Source organism: Vulpes lagopus, chromosome 13 (genome assembly GCF_018345385.1).
Source record: "Vulpes lagopus strain Blue_001 chromosome 13, ASM1834538v1, whole genome shotgun sequence".
Lineage (NCBI taxonomy): Eukaryota > Metazoa > Chordata > Mammalia > Carnivora > Canidae > Vulpes > Vulpes lagopus.
This window is the reverse complement of record NC_054836.1, coordinates 27362474-27378653: the sequence shown is the minus strand read 5'-3', so window position 1 is coordinate 27378653 and position 16180 is coordinate 27362474. Positions and strand designations below refer to the sequence as shown.

Genomic DNA, 16180 nt, shown 5'->3' with positions numbered 1-16180 from the left:
ATAGTGCATGTTCTGTGTTTGGGGCTGGTTTCAAAAGATGTGATAAATATCCCTGCCTAAATACCTCTATGTACTTATCTTTAAATTGCTAGAAGTAGAATTGCCAGGTCAAAGATTATGAGCATTTTCTAGTTGTTGTTTATGCACATTGTGTGTTACTTTTTCAATGAGGTATATTCATGAACTTCTTCAACTGGAAGTAAAGTTTAATTTTGGCCCATAATGTATTGCAGGGTTTGGTTTTTTTTAATTATGTGATTTCAAAAAACTTTTTAATGCACGTGGTAGCATTATAAACATGGTTGCAAGCACTCGGTAAAGACCATGGTATATATATAGTAAGTAAGTAGTTAGTAAATGTTTTCTGAGTACAAAGATGAATGAGCATGTTTGTTTAGAGTTATGTAGGGCTACCGAAGGTAATCAGCCCAGATGGCATGAGCAATCTTACATGCATACACTGTGTAGAATTATCATATCCATGGAGCTCCTCAATATTTTTTGTCAAATGACAGATTACATTGTTTTGGAACAATGACTCTCAACCTTGGCAGCACACTGAAATTACCTGGGAAGTTTTAAGAAATACTGCAAACCATGCTTTGATTTTTAAAAACTCCCTAGATGATTCTGCTGTGCAGTCAACGTTTTATATTCTACTAATCAGGCTTTGTACCAGACCACATCATTAAATTAGAATCTCCAGCAGTAAGATATGTACAAGAGCATTTTCTAAGGCCATGTACAGGCCAACCTGAAAACCTCTGAAAGAATCTTCTGGATCAATTATCCAACTCATTCTGGTGAGGATAAATGAGATCTGAGCGCTAAATAGTCTTGCCTCAAAGTTAAATGGCTGAATAAATTTGTGTTAGAAGTCAAGCCACATTTAGCATAGGGATTCAAAGTACAGAGGAAACCATTTTAAAAGATAAAGACATTTTTCAAAATACCAAAAATAGATGAAAATATGGCCTCATTTAGACTCTTCCAGAACTAGTCAATTATGCATCTTATCTATTTGTTGTTTCAGACTGTAGTCTTGGCCAATCTTCTATTTTAGGTGATTCTGAAGGGCCTTTGAACTAAGTTTAGGGAGAGCCTTGGGACTGTGAGTGCTACACCCATTAGGTCCCATGACAGTAATTGGTCCACTAATGTGTTAATGGTTGGAGTTTAACAGAATGAAAACAATAGGAAAAGAGAAGATATATCTTTAGAGGACTGGCTGTTCTGTGCTGCGTTTCCTGTGTGGAAAATCAAACGACTTGCTACTAATTGTTTGTGTGCAAAAGTCTTTGGCAGTGATGCCAACAAAAGCACTGGATAGTGTGTCTGCTCAAAGCAAAACACGTCAAATTATGTATTCAGCAAATCCTTATTATCAGAACCTTGGTCATGTGAATTACTTGCTTTTTAGTTAGGCTTCAGGAGGCCCTTCCTGTCAACAGAATGTCTGGCCTGTTAAATACAGAGCTGCCAAAACAGAGCCACAGGTGGCCATGACTTGGCAAGTGATAAAACACAAGCCACACTGAAGACAATAAAAAATGGGCAGGATTTTCCATCTGGTTTTTAATACGTATACACAGAACATAAGAGTTTCTCAGGAAAAACTGAATTTTACGATTGAACCTGATGCTCAATATACTTCCCTGCATTATCTAGCCCACATTTAAGATTTGGGAATTTTTTATTCAAAGCAGCTGATTTAAAAGTCTGTATAAAAACAGTATTTTAGCTGAATCACAAGAAGCTTTTACTTTTTTCCCTAATTTCTTATGTTCCTAAGGATTCGTCATTGATATTTATATCCTCTGTAACCTTGGAGAAAAGGCATGCAGAACATGTGTTCTGAGAATTCCCCAAGTCCACAAACCTCAGCTTCTGTCTTGCTCTTGGCCACAACACACAGTCAGTGGGATGTCATTCGCCTGACTATGCAGACTTGTACACTCCTGTTTTTTTAAGAATATGTTCATTGCATTTCTTTTTTTAAGATTTATTTATTTATTTGAGAGAGAGGCAAGGAGGAGCAGGGGTGAGGGAGAGGGAGAATCTCAGGCAGACTCCCCACTGAGCATGGAGCCCGACACGGGATTAGATCTCACAACCCCGAGGTCATGACCTGAGCCAAAACCAAGAGTCAGATGCTTAACCAATTAAGCCACCAGGCGCCCCTGTTCATTGTACTTTTTATCAATCTGATCCTTCCCAAGGCTCCTGAGATACTCATGTTAACCCAAAATTTACTGCAGCTACCACTTTTCAATTCACCCTACATTATATACCAGGTACAATCTCATCCAGCACTGGATATTTCCTCTCCTATGAATCTTCCACAAGAATGTATATATAATGACAGCATATGAGTAAACCCTTGCACCTGCATTGCATGTCTATTTGTTCCTCCTGTTCTCTGGGGTTATAAACTCCAACCTCAGAGCTCCACCCCCAGAGACGCGGTGACTAAAACCCAGGCCCAGTGCCAGGGAAACTGCAACCTATTCTAGGTCCTGCCACTTTATAAACTAACCAGATGGAACAATTTTAGGGGCCTGTTTTCTTCATCTATAAAATAAAAATAAAAATTTTATAGTGTGCTGTTCAGGGTATCTGTTATTGATCAAGTAAGCTAATGGAAAGTGAGCATCTTAAAAAGATATATGATTGAAATTTTTGTATCAGGAAAGATTTCCATATTTTAGAATTAAAATACCTTATAGTTTGAAGGAAACTTAAAATACTAGTCTACATGCAAAAATTCATTCTTCTTCTCTGGCAGATGGTCATCAGTTTCCGCTCTAATACATTTAGTGATGGGTACTCTTTACATATGAAAGCAACTCATTCTGATCTTAATAATGTATATTTAGCCATGATAGGGGACAAAAAAAGCACCATCTCTAATATAGCTCATAAACCAACAAAATTTTGCCTTATGATATCAGAAAAGCAAACAAAACAACTAGTTCCCTTGTTTCTTTTTGCTTTTTGCCGTTATTGGCAAAATACAACAATTTATAATTAGGTCCAAGCTATCCATCTAAAATAATAATAATAATAATAATAATAATAATAATAATAATAATGGAATGCCAAGCACATAGACAGTCATTTTCTGTTCTAAAACTTTGATTCCTGCACCCTGAAATATTTGATGGTCCATCTTGCAGTGATTTTTAAGTTTACCAAATCTAGGTTTAGGTTGAAAAAAGTAACAAGTAACAAAAAGGAGACAATGATGAGAATATTAAGAGGTACTAAGAAGGGTGCCTGGCTGTCTTGGTCAGTGGAATATGTGAGTCCTAGTCTTGGGGTCCTGAGTTTGAGCCCCACATTGAGTGTAGAGATGACTTAAATAAAAACTTAAAAAAAAAAGAAGTACTAATAGACTAAAGGCCAAATGGAATTTTTGTGTAACTATGGCTATCAAAGACAAGTTACTGGCATTATGGTCAATAGCATATGAAAATGTGCCCAACACATTATCAGGAAAATGCCAGTTAAAACTACAATAACAGGGCAGCCTGGAATGTGATCCTGGAGACCCGGGATCGAGTCCCACGTCGGGCTCCCTGTGTGGAGACTGCTTCTCCCTCTGCCTGTGACTCTGCCTCTCTCACTCTCTCTCTATGAATAAATAAAATCCTTTAAAGAAATTTTTTTATTTTAAAATTAATTTTAAATTAAAAATTAAAAAAAAATTTTAAAAACTACAATAACATATTGATATACACAACAGATTGTTTAACTAGAAAATAACAGCACAAAGTGATAGTGAAAGTACGGAGTGACTGGAACTCTTACACATTGCTGATGGGAATGTCATTTGGTACAACCACTTTGAAATATTATTTGGCTGTATAATGAAATTAAAAGTACCTGTGACCTAACAAGTCTGGACCTGAGAACAATAATACTTAACAATAATATTTTTTACATCTACCAAAAGATATGTACAAAAATATAGATAGAATCTTTATTCATAATTGTCTGATAGAAGCTTTACTCATAATTGTCTAAAACTGAGTTCAACTCAAATGTCCATCTACAGTAGAAAGGATAAGCTACAGTAGTCATGCTACTCAGTAATAAAAAACAACAACAAACCATTGCTACATGTAACAACTTAAATGAATAAAATGGGCATAATGTTCAGCAAAATAAGACAAACTCAAAAGAGGAAATAGTGTATGATTCCATTCATATGAAGTTCAAGAACAGGAAAAATCAACTCAGGATGATAAGGGTTATAATAATGGTTACCTTTGTGGATTCACATGAGGAGGGGCATAGGAGAGGCTCCTGAGGTGCTGAAGATACTCTGTATCTTGATCTATGTGGTGCTTACACAGGCATCTACATTTATAAAATTTAATTGATTTATATATTTAAGAACCGTGCATAGAAAAAATACTACCAGTAGAGGATTATAGCTTTACAAAATTATATTCTAAAATATAATTCATCTTTCCTTTTCCATCTCAGTCTCTTTAGAATATACCAAAACAACATTGCATGTAATACAGTCCATTTTGAAAGAGTTGCCAAGAGTTTAATTTGAATTAATTATTGTGTTTGCAGAAGAAAAGCTGCTCTATAATTGTATATCTTGACAGTAAGAAAGTATATTAAGCATTTCTGAATGTCTTTCTGTTTATTTAACATAAGAGCTTATTAAAGCGAATTGCAGAATTTCTCATTGATGGGAGCACTCTCAAAAAATAAGTGTATCTTACGTAGCAGTCACTTTATTCTCTACAAAGGGAAATTAGGTATGACCGGGGTCAACAAGTGGATTTAGCTGAGAAGGAATGCCTTTTAATTTGGGGAATTCTACAGCAAATTTAAATTAAAATGACTTGCACCACATAACTCTCTTGAAAAATGGAATTTGACAAAGAAAGCAGTCACATAGAAAAAGTCTGTTAATATATACCTAAGTATTAAGAACTCAAGGACCTAAAATTTCTAGTCACTACTTCCCTGAGGCAAACACCTGGGAAGTTGGGAAGAGGAATGGTTTCTCCTGCCCACCACCTCCCTTCTCTGTGCAGTGGCCAGTGTGCCCAAGCACACTCAATCCTTGCACTCATTCAATACTTTTTCCATAGCGCATGCTTCCCGTAGAAAGGAGTATGAAAATAAAAGTAATCTTACTCTTCTGTTGTTAATCAGATAAAAAATAATAATAAAGCATAATAGAGAAGACCAACTACCTAAAACATTTCATACTTTGAAAAATAAGTCACATGCTCACACACACACAGACAAGGGGAGAGAGACAGAGAAAAATTCTAATCTCTCCTGTGAGAATTGTTTTTCAATCGAATGGAGAGAGAAATTAATTAGACAAAGGAAGGATGGAGGATGCATTTCAGAATTCAGTATCAAATGCTTACTTCTTTTATTATGTCATCCTGACATTACCTGAGTGGGACAGAAAAGAAAAAGGTGACAATTTCTGAGAAAGGCAGAGAAGCCCTGTTCTGTGGGAGAGCAGGTAATTTAAGTCCTCTTTTGCGGAGGGCTGAGCTCCACCCCAAAGCCTGCATTAGGGATTTCTTCTGATACTTACCCTTCTCCTAAATCCTTGCCTACCATATCTCCATTCTCTGCTGAGGTGGTTTTGTTTTTCATTTTGAAAAAAATGGAAGAGATACACTCTAAGATGCCAGGAAAATGCTCTGGTTTTAGGAAAGTAGTTCAACCCTTCTGCTTTTATTCAGTAGACATTCAATAAACTTCTACTGTATGCAAAGCACTGTGACACATCCAGGAGAAGAAAGACTGCAAAATGGAAATAAGACATATTCTTCGAAAGGTTGGCTTCAAATTGCTTAAAAACCTGTAGAAGAAATGGGTGGCACAGGGACATTTGAAACCAAGAGAAAACCATGAAAACTTAAAGTAAAAGGGAAAGGATATCCTAAATGCATCAAATCTAGAACAATTCAGCTTTGCTTTTCCATTGGAAATAAGGGTGTTTTTCTGAATAAGGGTTTATTTCTGTAGTAATAAAGTAAACCCCAAATTTTATTACTCGGGGTTTGTTATTATCACTGAGTTTCAAGAGCAATGATAAGAAAACAAAGGACCAAGTATTATTTGGCAAAAATTCAGACTTTAATTTCTGTTACAGCTTTTACATTCTATGGCTTTTGATGTGTCTGGTAATTTAAACAGAAGTAAATTATTAAAGTAAAATAGGCTCATCCCCTCACTGGGGTTCTATTAATAAAAAATGGAGGTCTGAAACCATAGTAACAAAATGCTCAACAGTAATAATTTATTTGCCTTAATAACTTCTCTCAGATTTACAAATGCAAATGAGAGAAATAAAAATATGAAAATAAAAATCCTGTTCTTCAAAATATTTTATTATTTATAACCAAAATAAAGTTATACTCAAGAAAAATACAATTAATCTATTTCAAGATGTTAAATTATTTATAACAATTATTCCAATTACTTCTAAAAAGAATCTCTTAAAAACAATCTCACAGACTAAATTTTAAAAAGAAAGAGAAGCAGGTTATCAGTTAGTATTCAATGAAATGTTTCTCCATGCTCCTCCTGAGACTAGTAGCTAAAAGTAATAAAGAAATGGGTAACAGACATATCAACTTCAGTTGTTCCATTAAGCTACCTACATAAATGGGTAAATAATACATATTACAAAAAATATTCATTCTGCTATTATAATAAAAGAAAAGAGAATAATGAAGGGATTATTCTTTTTTTGTCAACTGGACTTTAGAAATTATTTAATAAGTCCTTGTTTTAAAAAGGGAACAAAGTGGGAGGTAGTCACATTAAGGATATGTTTATCAGAAACAAACAAAAACAACTATATTTTAACTCTACTTTAAATCAAATTATTTTGGGGCACCTGGGTGGCTCATTTGGTTAAGTATCTGCCTTTGGCTCAGGTCATGATCCCGGGGTCTTGGAATGAGCCCCTGCATCCTCACATGGGGCTCCCTGCTCAGCAGAGAGTCTGCTTCTCCCCCTGCTCACCCCCGCTCATTTTCTCTCTCTCTCTCTCTCTCTCTCTCTCTCTCTCCCTCCCTCAAATAAAATAAATACTTTTTTAAAAAAAAAGAAATCAGATTATTTTGATTCAGAATCCAACCCTGCAACTGAAAAGTTTTTGCTCTTAAATAAGCCATTTAATCTGTCTGGGTTTCAGGTTATAGGTCAAAAGATATTGGACAACCTCATAGGATGGTCAATTTCATAGGATAGTCAGCTTAGATAAGACGCTCTATCAGAAAAGGATTTATAATCTGCATTGCTTTCCTCAAATATTGCTTATAATTTTAAAGCCCTATGTCATGAAGCTATTGAAGAGGCAAAGCCAGGACTGGAAAGACAAGTTTATCCACTCTCAGTTTTATAGGTTTAGTTAGGGAGTGGCATAGCTTGGATTCCCTCAGGCTTCTTAAGGAGCCAGGTGGTCCCAGAGTGCTCACAGCTTATGGGCTAGTCTGTTCTGCCTATTATTGCCCTTTCTCTTCAATGTATTGTACAAACAAAAATGCTTCCTCCTTGTGTAGTTCCAGAACAAAATTAGAGAGCAATACATTCTTAATACGGACCTCTCCTGCAGCCTCACTAATGGTCCTTCCTGGTCGTCAGGACTTGGTTCTTCTTTTTCTTTTTTTTTTTTTTTTAAGATTTTATTTATTTATTCATGATAGACACACAGAGAGAGAGAGAGAGAGAGAGAGAGAGAGAGAGAGAGGGGCAGAGGGAGAAGCAGGCTCCATACAAGGAGCCCGATGTGGACTCAATCCCGGGACTCCAGGATCACATCCTGGGCTGAAGGCGGGCACAAAACTGCTGAGCCACCCAGGGATCCCATGGACTTGGTTCTTTGAGTTAGAACATTCACAAAGTTCTGGGAAGCCGGTGGTAGCCCACCAGTTATTGGCCTGAGGCAGCTACAGTACCCCCTGGAGCCAGAGAGGATCTCCTGAAGGCCACAGAAATGTCCTTCTACCTGTGCTGTGGCAGTTGTGCAATGATTTGTTAACTAAGTTATGGACATGAGGTTTCAGTTTTCCTTAAAAACTTTTATATGTACTGCTTTGATTGTTTGCCAGTGTACTTTGAGGCAGATTAAACCAGCCAAAGATTTTCTGCCCAAATTAAAAAGCATAAAATCAGTGAGAACGTTAAATTCATCACAGAAGGCTTTGGAGCCCTCGAGTCACCTGTAGCAGAGGCCAGTCCTCTGGAATTACAAACTCTGTGTTTGGCAGCACTTAGTAAAGAGCTGAACAGGTCTGCCTTTTCCCCTGGGGGATACAGTAGACTTTCTCAAATAAGAACAGAAAATAAGTCCCATAAAATCTCTCTTTATGGAATAAAGATGGCTGATCCTGGAGGACATATTCACTCAAAGAGATACCAAAAGAGACTAATTACAAGTGACTAAGATGGAAAATGTCATAAGGGAATCTCAAAAGAATGTGGAATATCAGAGGGAAATAGTTAATGGCCTTGGAGATGTGCAGTTTCAGGAAAGCCTAAAGCTGCACCCAGGAAGATGCTAACTAGTCAGGAGTGGCAGAGCTGAAGAACAGAAATCTTTGAAAACTTCAACATATAAGGAAACAGGTTGGGAATGATAAAGAGAGACGATTAAATTCCAGGACCAAATCTGTACTAAAGGTGATGAACTTGTTTGCTCTTTTTATAAAAGATTACATGCTGATGGCAACAGAAAATTAAGAGAGAGAGTGAGTCAGAAAATGGAGGCCACGATGATCGGTCAGGTGTCTCCCTAAAGAGACACTGATGATGTTAGCTTAAACTTTACCTTTAAAAAAATTGCAAGGGGAAGGGTGCCTGGGTGGCTCAGTCCATTCAGCGGCCAACTCCTGACTCTTGATCTGGACTCAGGTCATGGTTTCGGGGTCATGAGATGGAGCCCCACATCCCATCAATGGGTTCCCCACTCAGCAGGGAGTCTGCTTAAGGATTCTCTCTCTCTTTCCCCACCCTCAGCCCCTCCCCCCTCATGTGCACTCCCTCTCTCTAAAATAAATTATCTTTTAAAAGAAACTTGCAAGAGGAAAACAAGGAATATTTGTAAAGTACATGAGGAAAATCAAATGTGTGAATTACCTCTAGTTCAACTCAAAAGTCCCCAACCAGGGTGGTGTGGAAATGCACAGTTCAAGTGAGGTTCAAAGACTTCAGCTGAAACCCCAGACACTCCTGACAGATATCCAGAAATGCAACTGCACAGAAAGTCAATTGGAGGAGAGAGTTTAATGCTTAGAAATAGAGGACAAACTTCTCAATGGGTATGAAAACAACAGCTTTAAACACCAAACCCTTGACTTCTACTGGAAAATGGCCAAATACCTGAAGGAGAAAAAATTAGAAAGCATCATTCCTTCCATCTAAGCTGGAGGAGCTCCATGAGAAAACAGCTCAAGAAAGTTGGTTTGTGATTCTGTTCATCAACAAAAAGCTCAAGGGATCTAAGGAAAGAAAATATTCACAGCAGGCGAAAATGAGCTGATTGGAATTTCAAATCCAGCCTTTTCAAGAGGACCCTGAAGCATTTGCTATTCACATGAGGTCCAGGGCAGAAACCCAACAGGGTTGGGGCATTTCGGCATCTCAGGTCCCCAGGGGAGCCAGGAGAGTGTGAGAGCCCCTGGATGGAGGATGAGGTGCAGGTTTCAGGCAGGTTTCCAATAGGCATCCCACACCCAACATCCATAGACACAGTGGGATAGTGGATGTGTTTTCTCTTTAAATTCATGCCCAGCGTGAATTTGTGCAGCAGTGCCCTTTTAGTTCACTTTGTTATTTCATCAATGCTACATTTGCTCTCATTGAAATTTTATGTAATTATTTTAAGACTGTGTTTCCAGAATATAAATGGCTTTAATATAATTCTTAACAATATGTCATTCCCAGTTCATTGGATCCTCTAGAATTAGATCTTATGAGTATTGTATTTTAATTAATTCGTTCCCTATTACTTAAAACATAATTGAAGTTTGGGATGACCTGAGAGAGACCATTGAAACATGAAAAACATTTTAATATGCTATGAATTATGATAAGAAATCTATACAAGTAACCTCACTTTTATTTTAGTAAATGCTGAGTGATTTGTAGAAACAAAATAACACAAAATAACGAAATGACTCTAACTTCCTTTGCTAACTTATTTTTTAATTTGCTTGGCCTCAAATTCACAGGTTAACTTTGTGGAGTTAGCATTTGATAAGCATTTATTTCTTTTTCTTCCCCTTTTGTTATGTTGTTTATAATACTCACTGTACTTTAAACATGTCTAAATTGTATGCAGTCAAAAGTTTCCTTATAAACTTTCTAGTTTTAGCTTTTTTACTTGAAAACAGTCTCTTCTAAGAATTTTTTGTCATTTTTCCCTTTGGTAATTTTATGGTTTCAAAATTGTACATTTAAAAGTTAGAAGTTTAGGGGTCCCTGGGTGGTGCAGGTGGCTGAGCTGATCTGGGCTCAGGTCATAATCTCAGGGTCCTGAGATTAAGCCAGACTCTGAGCTCAACAGGAGTCTGCTTGAGGATTCTCTCTCTCCCTCACCGTCTGCTCCTTCCCCCACACGTGTGCTCTCTCTCTCTCACTCTCTCCCTCTCTCTCTCAAATAAATAAATCATTTTAAAAAGTTAGAAGTTTAAAGTTTTATATAGGTAATGAATTAGAGATATGGGATCCTTTTCCCTAGATCACCTGCCAGTTTTCAAATACAATTTATAAGGCAAGTCATGTTCTACAATTATTAATCTCCTATTAAATCCCCATATGTATTCAGCTGTATTTACACCACTTTATAACAGCGATTATCAGGATTTTAAAAATTCATAGTGATAGTGAAACTTTTGTGGGTTTTTTTCCTAATGTTTCTGGAAAATTTAATCTTTCAGGTGAATCTAGTAGCATTTCATCAGGTTCTCTTCCATACTCAAGAACAAAAAAAGTATAGAGATTAATTTAGGAGAATTGACCTTTCCTTAATGTCTTCATATTTGAGAAACAGCATACTTTCATATCTACCTATGCTGTCATTTATACATTACAGATTTGCCACCCATGAATTGCATACTTATTTTTAGATTTCTTTGTAGGCACTTTAACTTACTATAATTACAAGTATTTGGTATTATGAGATATTAATCTTTGTTTGCTTCATCCTGTATCTTCCCCATTTTTTCTTCAATTAGGTACTAAAATGCCTTAGGAAAGGAACACGATGGGAAGATAAACCAAAAATACACATAACATTCTTGCTTTTTGTTTGAAAAATGACAAGACCTAGAGGAGAGGTGATGTTTTGGAGAGCGAAGAAAATATCTTGGCATAAAAGAGGATGAAAGAAGGGTTTTCGAGGGTTAATCAGGATTCTGTTGGTTGCAAGTGACAGAAATGGAGGAGGAGCGTTTCATCTGAAACCATACGCAAACCCTAAGCACATGCATACCCCCACCCAGACTCCACAAGAATCTGAAGAGAAGTGAGTTAGGGCTGGATCTTCTAATAGTCATGCTTCTTCCAGCCTTATTTGAGACCCTAGAAACTTTCTGCAACACAGGGCATGGGGACTCAATGAACCATGGTGACCAACACAATGTCTGCCATGGGAGATAAGAGAAGAACAGAGCTCTGCACCCTGTCATTCCTGCTTCTATACAGCATATGTAGGCCCTCCAAGAGCCCACATAATTTAGAAGAGCCTTAAAGTCCCCAACACACACACACACAAAAAGTCATTTTCTTATAACTAAGTCATGTTTCCTCAACCCTATCCTTCTTGTCATTTTGTGAAGTCATTCAGAATTCATCTCTTGATTCTGTATTTTCAAGTGAAAAATAAGTGTATATCACTTGCTACTGTTTTATAGAATTCTCTGTAATTCTCTCAAAATCCAGACATGTGTTTTCTCTTGTACTGTTCCCTTGATTTCATCCATATTTCACTAGGTTTGGGGTATATGTCTAATAGTTAGAGATATAAATTTGATTGCTTTCAGGTTTGATTTTTTTTTAAGTTTTCTGCTTTTATACATTGTTAACGGCAAATATAACATTCTTATACAAAGTAATAAACCATAACTATACAGTCACACATATAAGGTGACTCTCACAGCCATGTGTCCAACAAAAATAACAACAGCACCCCCAAAAGCCACACCTCCCTGCCATACCTTGCAGGGCCAAGACACATAACCACCTGAGATTTTGTTGTATGGATATGAATCCCGAGTGAGGTCAATGTCCTCTTCTCTTTTCCTTTAGTTTAAAAATTAACATATAATTTATATACAGTGCAGTTTAACCTATAAGTATCCAGTTCTATGAGTGTTGACAAATGTACACCTGCATGGACTCACCACCACAATCAAGGTATAGAGCAGTTCTATTATCTCCTCTCCCAAAGCAACCTCTTTCCCTTTAATGTCAACCATTCCCCATTCCCCACTCCCCACCTCTGTTCCCTGTTCCAATGGCATGGCAACTCCAAGAATGTCATATAAATGGAATCCAACAGTATATAGCCTTTGGTTCTGACTTTTTCCATCCAGCATAATGCATTTCAATTTATCTGTTTTGTTGCATGAATCAGTTCTTCATTCTTTCTATTGCTGAGCAGTATTCCATTGTATGTGTACCACATTTTACTTAGGTCTTCTCCAGTGGAAGGATATATGACTCTTTCCAGGTCTAATGATTCAAAATAAAGCTCTTATAGACATGTGCCTACTAGCTTTTGTGTAGAACATAGGTTTTCATTTTACTTGAGTAATGCCAAATTGAATTGCTGGGTCATAAGGTAAGTAAATGTTTTCTTTTATGAGAAACTGCCAAATGGTCCTCCAAGCTAGCTGTGCCATTTCTCACTTGTATCATGAGTATATGAAAGTTTCAATGGTTCTGCATCCTTGTCAGTACTTGGAGTTGTTGCTTTATTGAAAAAGATATGTTGTGCTATATCCATGTGGTTTGTCAGATGAGTAAGGATATTGAGCATCTTTTCATATGCTTCTCTGCTATCTGCATGTACTCTTTGGGGAAGTGGTTTGTCCTAACCTTGTGCCATTTAAAAAATTCTTTGTTGTTGGGGGATCCCTGGGTGGCACAGCAGTTTAGTGCCTGCCTCTGGCCCAGGGCACAATCATGGAGACCCGGGATCAAATCCCACGTCGGGGTCCCTGCATGGAGCCTGCTTCTCCCTCTGCCTATGTCTCTGCCTCTCTCTCTCTCTCTCTCTCTGTGACTATCATGAATAAATAAATAAAATCTTTAAAAAAAATTATTTGTTGTTATTTGTTTCTTTGTGTTGAGAGCTGTTTATGTCTTATTTGTATACAAGCATTTTATCAAATGTATGATTTGCAAATATTTCTTCCAACTCTTATGGCTTTAGTTTTCAATTTCTTAAGTGTCTTCATTTATTCAGAACATTTGTAACAGAGCAGAAATTTTAAATTTTGACAGTCCAATTTGTTATATAGATGATTGATAGATGATAGATATATAGGTAATAGATAGATGATAGTATCTTTGGCATTATATCTGAAAAATCATCGCCTTACTGAAATTCATAAAGTTATTTCTACATTTTTTTGAAGTTTTATAAATTAGGTTTACATTTCATTCTAACACTCATTTTGAGTTAATGTTGTATATGTTGAAACTATACACAGTGTTTAGAAAAATGGCTGTCACATACTAATCACCCTGTATTTGTAAGGATAAAAGCTAGGTCATTGCCCCCAACAGAGTCCAGGCTCCATCTCCTTTCTTAACATCACAACCCAAGATTAAAAGAGTCTTTTCTCATAACTGTAACCTAAAAAGTTCACAAGAAGGTCTTTGATTATTTTGTTTGGTTGCCTACCCCATCCTGTGGCACAGAAAGAAGATGCTAAGAAGGCAACTCCTTATAGAATCACAAAGTTACTCTGGGAATGGATTGCAGGAGGAACAAATTAATACACAAATACACAAAGTGTGCTTTTCATTTTCCAACAGAAGATGAGGAATGTAGCATGCAGGAAAAACCTATCGTTGTCCACTTTTGTCCCTCAAATTTAACTCAATGGAGTTTCCTTCCAAGTGTTGGCTGAAGTAATCAAATTAGCAAGAGTGGAAGCTCAGAAAAGAAGTTAGAATTTAGGTAATCTATAAAATACAAGATAAGTAAATAAATATTTGAGAACTCAAAAAATACTTATCTAATACTTTAAAGTAATACTTTATTACTACTAAAGTAAACATTTATAATAAGTAAACACATCTATAGGCATTAAGTACCAGAAATATTATCTTACCTCAGTTTATAAATAACATTTGTGTCTGATCTTTTTTAATATTGAAATACATTTGACATGTAACTGTGTAAAAATATAAGGTGCCCAAAATGTTGATTTCATACATTTATGCATTATAATATGATCAGGTGTCCCATTTTAAAGATTTCTGAGGTTCTTCAATCCAATAAATGCCATCAACCTCATATCACCAGTTCATATATGGCTATACACAAAGAAGCAAACATTTGACTCATATTTTAATGGGATTTCAATTTTTTGTTGTCCTTATAAACTTATCTTTGAGCTTAAGATCAGCTGTCCTTACCCAGATCATTTCAATGTTTTTATAAATTGATTTCTTTATCATCATTTTTGCATTATTGCCCTAAATCAGATTTATATTTTAACACATCAGAAAATCTAAAAAAGAAACTGAAGTATTTCATGTTGTATACTTTGAAAAGTAAATAACTCTGGATAATTCTCTTGACTTTATCCCTTCACAAATCCAGGGTGTATGAAATATATATATTTATATAATATATATATTTATATAATTATAATTATATATATTAATTAGAATAATTAATTAATGGACTAAAGAAACTACTAGGATTGGCTTGTTCTGGAGTGGGAACACACTGAGATGAATGATTGGTAAAGGGGCACCAGGGTGGCTCAGTCAGGAGGGGAACCTGAGCCTTTGGCTCAGGTCATGATTCCAGGGTCCTGGGATGGAGCCCCATCAGGCTCTCTCCTCAGCCAGGAGTCTGGTTCTCCCTCTCCCTCTGTCCCTCCCTTCCCACTTGTGTTCTCTCTCTCTGTCTCTGTCTCTCTCTATCAAATAAATAAATAAATCTTTTAAAAAAGAATGATTGATAAAAGTAGTAACGGGAGACCAAAGGCTATGGGATATATAATTTCCAGAGGAAGCAAAAAAAAAAAAAAAAAGGAGAAGCAGTTAGTTTGGGCCCCATGCTGGCAGCCTGGGCACATTGCATAATACCAGGAAGACGGCTCCTGGATGCCCCTGTCCAGGTCAGAGGCTGTTTCCTGCCACGCAGCCCTGGCATGTGCTTACCTATGTCCGGCTGCCAGACTGTCTGCTGATAAACACAGAGTCTGAAGCATAGCGTGGGATGGCACTACCTCATCATCAATTTCCTGTACATGCATGAACCCGGAGCAAAACAGAACTGATAGAAAAGACAGACTCTGGGGATCAAGGAGAGAAATACTGAGGAGAACCAATCCGGGCCTCACTTCTTATATCTCCTAGCCGAATACGTCAAATGCTACTGTTGGCAGGAGACAAGACAGGAGGAGAATGGGCAAGCGATATTATACAAGCAAACTAAAAGTAAGTTATATGTACAACAAATTGTATCAGGATGTTGATCTTTGGAATGAAAGTCAGAGCTGGTAAAACTGCCCAAATCACCCAATTTTACAAAAATTAGACTCTGAATTTTTCTTGTTAATATAAACGAAACAAAAAGAAAAAGAGAGAGAGAGAGAGAGAGAGAGAGAAAAGAAGAAAGAAAGAAGAAAGAAAGAAAGAAAGAAAGAAAGAAAGAAAGAAAAGAAAGAAAAGAAAAGAAAGAAAAAAAAGAAAAGAAAAGAAAAGAAAAGAAAAGAAAAGAAAAGAAAAACCAAACAATAAATTAATCGGGCAACACTTGTTGCAGACTTACTCAGGGCCAGCTTACATAGGTTATTTCATTAAAGCTCACAACAATACAATGAGACTGGTCACATCAAATATTAAATCGAGCTCAGGAAATGAAATCTTTGACGTTAGATAACTTACCGTGAATTTGAACTTGGTCATCTTACTCCAAGTTCCATATTAA

At 36.7% G+C, this 16180-nt stretch overlaps 1 protein-coding gene across 1 annotated transcript in view; it reads right to left on the bottom strand.

Moving 5' to 3' along the window:
* The window catches only part of LOC121474556 (methylmalonic aciduria and homocystinuria type D homolog, mitochondrial-like), a 34944-nt gene extending 19441 nt beyond the window's left edge, over positions 1–15503 (bottom strand). Inside the window, 2 exon segments of the mRNA XM_041727501.1 lie at positions 12219–12303; positions 15409–15503. Of these exon segments, the coding sequence (XP_041583435.1) occupies positions 12219–12303; positions 15409–15503 (180 nt within the window).
* Positions 15504–16180: the final 677 nt, after the last annotated feature.